The sequence below is a fragment of the Culex pipiens genome, chromosome 3 (assembly GCF_016801865.2).
Source record: "Culex pipiens pallens isolate TS chromosome 3, TS_CPP_V2, whole genome shotgun sequence".
NCBI lineage: Eukaryota > Metazoa > Arthropoda > Insecta > Diptera > Culicidae > Culex > Culex pipiens.
Genome location: NC_068939.1, coordinates 76,362,098 through 76,369,055, shown reverse-complemented (window position 1 = coordinate 76,369,055; position 6,958 = coordinate 76,362,098). Strand labels below are relative to the sequence as shown.

The following is a 6,958-nucleotide window of genomic DNA, read 5'->3' as shown; positions in this document are numbered from 1 at the left end:
AATTAATTTTGTTTTTACCTATTTTGAAGACTTTCCTCTCACACTTTCCTGATCCAAATGGTCGCGTGTGCAAATGTTTACGAACATGCAAATCCTCCTCGGCGACGAACGAATGGACGGTGGCGCTCGTAATTGCCGGGATAATTAGTTTCCATAAGACCACGTGTTGGGACCGGGCCTGCATGCTGCACACTCGCGTGGTCAAATTAACCCCCCGTTCGAACAATTATCGTCGCAGCCTTTGGGCGTATTCTGCGAAAAACAACAACATTTAGCGACACTAACATCTTGAGTTGTTTACCTCGCAGGAAGCGAAAGTGATTCCCGGAAAATTGTTGTAATTTTTGTTTTATCTTGGGTGACTTCAAGTCATTTATCGCAGACCAGACTTGTTGAAAGCTTAAGCATTTTTGTACAGTTTTTTTTCGGGTTCTTTTGGTGTAATTGACAAGACTTAGGAGTTAATGATGTCTATTAGACATCTGAAGCCAACTATTTTTTGACAATTATGTTGCTTTTCTTCTAAATATCGAAATTATCTTGCAGAACTCCTTTGTTCGAAAAAAAATAAAGTATGGCAAAACTGAACCTTTACCCACTCTACAAAAAAGTCAGAAAATGCCTACCACTGACATCAATCAATCAACGCAATTGGGTTGTGACGTGTTTCACGTGTTTTTTTTTTTTGCTTGCAACTTGCAGCCCAATCCCGGTGAGTGCAACAAAGTTGCTGCACCTCACGTGCAAGGAACCTGCCATTTAATTATAAACGCATTTGGCACACCACCGGCACAGGATTGGCTCTCCTTTCTCTCTTGGAATCTGCACTGTCAAATTGTAGAGACAGAGATGAACAAACTTCACCTCATGACTTCTTAAGGGTAAATGTATCAAATTGAGATTTTCACAACTCTGACACATTCGCAGCTAATGGACGCCTTAAAATCCGCTTGCAGGGACTATCATTTGCCGGTTCCGCGAAACATCGTGTGGTTCCTAATGTTTCCCGATGTGGTTACCTGAAACACAAAAATCATTAGCGTAAACCACACAAAGATGCAAGGCGTGGGAATGATGGTTGATGACGGGTACGAACGTTCTCAACCGTTGAGCAAACATTAGGTACTTTGTAGTCGCAGTGCTTGGTGGGCACAAAACCCGTCCAAAATCGTTCCCTGGGTGGCTTGGAAATGGGAAATGCAAACCTGCAATGTGTCAAATAACTTGCGCACGCGAGATAGCAAATCTTGGCCTCATCCATCATAAAAAGGCTGGGTGTCGTAAGTTCAAGGAATGGCGTATGTTCTGGGGGCGTTCTGGACGAGGATTCATCACCAAAGCGTTCTGAAACACTACAGAAGGTACAGTGACGGACACGAATGTTGAGACCATAACTTTTAGGCATAACTGATCAAAAGGATAAAAAACCTTTTCTTGAAAAAAACGCCCTTATTTTTAAAAAGGAAAAAAAAGTTGAAAAATATGCCAAAACCAGAATTCATATACGTTTTTTTGGCAAGCATGGCTGAAAATTCGAATTTCTAAAGATGAGAAAGTAATCGCCAGTAAACGAACTGTAAAGTAGCAGTTCAATATAAAGAAAGGTTAATTACCATCCGGATTCGTGATCAGGGACAAAAGTTACCCCTTAAGACAAAGTTTCACGCAATTCGAAGAGGGGTCGTGGCAACTGCGGTGGGAGTTGGCGGAGAATTACCCAATAATAAAAAATCAAGTATTTTGAAAAAAATGCAGTGTTTTCAAAAATTTAAACATTCAATAATTATAAAAAAGGATCAATTTTCTACGAAATCAGTAGATTTTGACTATTTTTATTTTTTGTATTCCCTATGAATAAAGAAGAGCAGTTTTCTACGGAATCGGTCTTTTTTCTTTAATTTTTATTTTTTGTATTTTTTAATCCAGCTGAAACTTTTTTGGTGCCTTCGGTATGCCCAAAGAAGCCATTTTGCATCATTAGTTTGTCCATATAATTTCCATACAAATTTGACAGCTGTCCATACAAAAATGATGTATGAAAATTCAAAAATCTGTATCTTTTGAAGGAATTTTTTGATCGATTTGGTGTCTTCAGTAAAGTTGTAGGTATGGATATGGACTAAACTGAAAAAAAATAATGCACTTTAAAAAACTTGGTGATTTTTTATTTAACTTTTTGTCACTAAAACTTGATTTGCGAAAAAACACTATTTTTTATTTTTTTTTATTTTTTGATGTTTTAGAGGACATCAAATGCCAACATTTCAGAAAAATCTTTCAAAAATTTTCAAAACTTTGAAAACAAGACAAACATTTAAAAAAGGCGTAATATTGAATGTTTTGCCCCTTTGAAATGTAAGTCTAGAGAAGAATGGTCAAAAAATCTACCGGAAAAAAATCTAAGCTTCACTCAAAAAAAAAATGACTTAATTTTTTATGTTAAATTTATTTTGCAATCGAAAAGTAATTGCCAGATTTTTTGATAAAGGACTCTGTTTTCAAGATATAGCCACCGGAAGTTTGATTTTAGCGAAATATTTGCAGTTTTTCGATTTTTAAAAATAGTGACCATAAGTGACCATTTCTGATTTTTTTTTTTTTTTTTGAAGAGTTCTATAAAATTAACTATTATGTTGTCCCAAGTTTAAGATTTTTTGTTTTACCCTAAGCAAAGGGCAACGCGATTTCTTAATTTATCATGCTAATTCTTCAAGCCGAATGAGTACAGAAATTAACAGTGCGAGGAAAAAGCCAACGCGCCGTGCTTGCCGAGGCAAGTTCAGCTAGTTGTTTTGTGATCTACCGTTCTCCACCGATCGTACCAGTGTACGGTTGCTTCTTCCACAACACTATTATTCTGTTCTCAAAGGCTTCTTTACTTTTCTTTTATTATGTTGTCTAAGAGACATTGAAGATTGGACCTCTGGTTGCTGACAAACAGCGGAAAAAAGTTAAAAAAAAACATGCAAATTTTAGTTTTCCAAGTCTCTCCCTTCATTTTCTAATGTAGATATTCAAGTAACTAATGGTCTAATTTTCAATTTTAAAATATGAAACATCCGTGAAATATTGATAACATTTTTTTTTCAAAATATTTGAACCAGAAATAACTTTTTAAAAGGGCCAAACATCCAAAATAACGCCCTTTTAAAATATTGGTCTCAATTCAAAATTTAAGAAAATTCTGTTTTCGAAAAGATCGGAAAATTTCACGAATGTTTCATGATTAAACATTGAACATCGGACCATTACTTGCTGAGATATCGACATCGTTCGATTAATCAAAAAAATCACTCAAAAATTACAGCTGTTTAAATATTTACGTATCTTTTTTGTGCGGACAGCTTTCAAAATTGTATGGAGACTTGTATGGGTGAACCAATTACACAAATTAGCTTCATTGGTCATAAGGAAGGCCCCCACAAAGTTTCAACCAAATGAAAAAAAAAACTAATGAAATCCATTTCCGTTTTGGTAAAGAACTGCTCAAATTACAAATTAATTACAAATTATGAAAATTTCATTATTTACAAAAAGATACGGTATTTTATATAACAAAAACTCGACTTATGCTTGAAAAATTCACACTATGATTTTTTATGTCGAACTTTGGAAGAATTCTGCCGAAATAAGAACAATCTATCGCTCGGCAGAAATAAATGTCGAGTCTCAGCCAATAATTAGTCATTCTGCCGACTTCTCAGAGAAAACGACTTTAAATTTGCGATTTTTTGCATTTTTGCCTAAAATAAAAAGTTTTTTGGTAGAATTCTGCCGAAATTCAAAAAGAAAAAAAGTGTCTATATTGTATGTTATGTACATAGCTAAAAAAGTAGTTATCCAGCTGCGAGTAAAAATGCTGGGTGTTAAATAAATATTACATTATTTTATGTAGTTTTATGTAATTTTACGCCCTGAAATATGTAGCCCATCAGTTTGGGAAACCTACGTGACCAACATGTCAAGCTGATATATGCGTTTATCCTTACAGCTTTTCATCAGTCCGATGGCCGAGTGGGCTAAGGCGCCAACCATTACTGTTGGTGCTGGGTTTGAATCCCGTCGATTGCAACTTTTTTTTTGTGTTTGCAAAAGTTGTACATGCAGTGTGTAATATCAAGTGTTTATTTTGACGAAGGTGATGTGCATGCTTTTGCATGCGATTTTACCATCAGATTTCTTGCTGTATAAATTTGAGTGCTTTAAAAAATACGATATTAAGTGAAATTTTGAGTGTTTAAAAAAATCTAATCAATCTAAACTCTTATTGAAATTTATAAAAGATTAAGAATTTTACAAAAATAAGGCATTTTGTGATGATTTTTATACTCAATACAGAAAAAAAAAACTAAAAAATTTCAAATGCATTCAAAATTCACACAGTTCACACATTTCATACCGTTAGTAGGGGTGACATTGGGTCAATGGGTTGAGATTTGTACAACATGATTTTTTACAGATTTTACCATTTCTCAGGTACTTTTCAATAAAACTTAATTTTGTTTAACGAATTGTGCAGGGGATATCTTAAACCTACTTAGCTGAAAAAATCTCGTTCCTAAAACAAATCTTGTCGTTTTGGCAGCTGTCTAAAAGGGTGCCCAGAAAAAATGACCCCCTGCTCCACAAGCGGAAAACGGTTTATTGGGTTATTTAAAGCATATGTGTAAATTTTGAGCGAAATTGGATGAGATTAACCCATTGATACCCGAGCCTAAAGTTGGTGAAAAAAATGTTTTTCATACAAAAATTACTTTTTTGAATTGCTAATAACTTTTCAGAATCGAGTTTCACAGCTTTGGTATGTTCTACAAAGTTGTAAAGCATTAAATTTTCAATAAGAATCTCACTTTTGGGAATATTTGGATAGTAATAGCGCAGCGTCCAGACCAAACCGTAAGAAACTTGGGTTTTCCATACATTTTTTCGATTTTTCCCATACAAACTTCACCTCCGAGTATCAATGGGTAAATGATTCCCAATTTTGCTCATATTTGGCCAGAGTCCTAAAATAGGTCAAGGAACAATATTCAGCTTGTGGAGTGATATTTTGAAAAAAAAAGTGCCATATTCTGGACACCCTACTGTCTAAAGTTGAGGTACGTTTTTGACCTCTCGAAAAATCAACATTATAATATTTGAATTGCTCGAAAAGTACCCAAATGTTTGAATATCTCTTCTCCAAACATTGTAGCATGTTAATTCGGTTACCTCGAACAAGAAACACTGTTCGATGACTTGTTTTTACCATATCTTTGTGTTTGAGCATCATTATAGTGTCATCACACTCATCAAGGAGGTAAGATGTTAGCAAACTATTGAAGAACATTTTCACGCAAGAAGTTTTATGATACCATGTACATTTTCATCGTTTTTTACCCTTACTCAAGAAAATGTGTGTATTTTTTATTTTCTATTTTTTCAAAGTCAAAAGCTTCAAATTATGATCATAACTGTTCTCGACACCATCATTTGTTCACGCCAAACCCAGAAACGCATGGATGCAAAAACAAACGTCGAAAAACACCGTTTTTTCCTGTAGATGCAAACCTCAAAACTATCAATTTGCTGTGCAACTTTGTTGTTCTCCCAATGACAATGTTGCACGTGTGTGGTGTGCATCGCAGTGCAAAATGTCTAGAATTAAGGTGCAACCTCCTGCCATAAGTGGCAATTTCGTAGTCCGATTCAAGTGAGACCTGCGGAATTGGGTCATAATTGGGAAGAATTAGTGCGCGAACATTGGCCTCTTTTTTTGTTTGTTGGGTGTAAATTATACACAACTTGAGTTCATTAATTTATTCACTGCTCAGGCACACATTGCTTCACAGCCACCGATGAGCTTCGCCGAAAGGGACGAAAGCTGGACGTTGGCCGCCCGGGTTCCGACACCTCCGCTGACGAGCATGGCGTTGATCGGGAACAGCCCAGAACCACTCCAGCAGCGGATGTGGTTGATGTTGGTCTAAGAATTGGGTTAAAAGTTACTTTCATTGAAAGATTATTGTGAATTTAAAGCTTACCGCAGTGTTGATGTAAAAAGTTGTAGTCGTAACAGGGTAATACGACTTGACCGTGTTCTGGTAGCACATGGTTCCCATGGGAGTTCCCCAGGTGAACTCGTTTCCTCCAGCGCCACCTGCCTGGTAGGGATTTAGAACGAGGTACGTTCCAGTAACGAAATGTAACAAAAAGAATGTCGATATCAACCAAAAACGAAACATCATTGAGCTTTCAGGACGAACTGCAACTGATCCGAGATCCAGGTGTACTTTAAATATGAAATTATATAGGTCAACAGTTCCAAATCAAACTGACATTAATAACCATAACGAATTATCGTGTTGTTCACAGCTTGAAGCAGCTCGAATTGGAGAAATTCCCTAAAAATTGAGAGGCATTTGTAACTTCCCCTGGAAGATATATAGACGTTGTCCAGCTGAACATATTGCAAAATTGGTACGAAAGCAATTAACAGCACCAAACCGCCCGGCCACAGTTATCTGCACTTGCAGCAAAGTGACTACACAATTAAAATGTTGTTTTTGCCATATCTTTACGTGTACTTCGATAGCATTCACTAAAGGTCCATGAACAATAGGGTGCCCAGAATATGGGACTTTTTCTCAAAACCTCGCTCCACAAGCTGAATATTGTTCCTTGAGCTATTTTAGGACTCTGAGCCAAATATGAGCAAAATTGGTCAACATTTACCCATTGATACTCGGGCGTGAAGTTTGTATGGGAAAAATCGAAAAAATGTATGAAAAAAACAATTTTCTTGTTGTTTGGTCTGCACGGAGCGCTATTTCCATCAAAATAGTCTCTAAAGTGAGATTCTTATTGGAAATTTAACGCTCTACAACTTTGTAGAACATACCAAAGCTGTAAAACTCGATCCTGAAAAGTTATTAGCGATTCAAAAATGTCATTTTTGTATGAAAAACCATTTTTTCAC

At 36.0% G+C, this 6,958-nt stretch overlaps 1 protein-coding gene across 1 annotated transcript; it reads right to left on the bottom strand.

Moving 5' to 3' along the window:
• Nucleotides 1-5,348: 5,348 nt before the first annotated feature.
• LOC128093631 (uncharacterized) lies at nucleotides 5,349-6,231 on the bottom strand. Its single transcript, XM_052711186.1, has 2 exons — nucleotides 6,024-6,231; nucleotides 5,349-5,965 (listed from the first exon to the last, which is right to left on the bottom strand). The coding sequence occupies exons 1-2, from the start codon at nucleotides 6,225-6,227 to the stop codon at nucleotides 5,810-5,812; spliced, it is 360 nt and encodes a 119-aa protein (XP_052567146.1). The 5' UTR covers nucleotides 6,228-6,231; the 3' UTR covers nucleotides 5,349-5,809.
• Between the last annotated feature and the right edge of the window lie 727 nt (nucleotides 6,232-6,958).

Coding starts and splice junctions, on each gene's coding strand:
- LOC128093631 (XM_052711186.1), bottom strand. CDS start 6,227: ATGATGTTTCGTTTTTGGTTGATATCGACATTCTTTTTGTTACATTTC. Junction 5,966..6,023: donor CTTTTTACATCAACACTGCG/GTAAGCTTTAAA, acceptor CCCAATTCTTAG/ACCAACATCAACCACATCCG.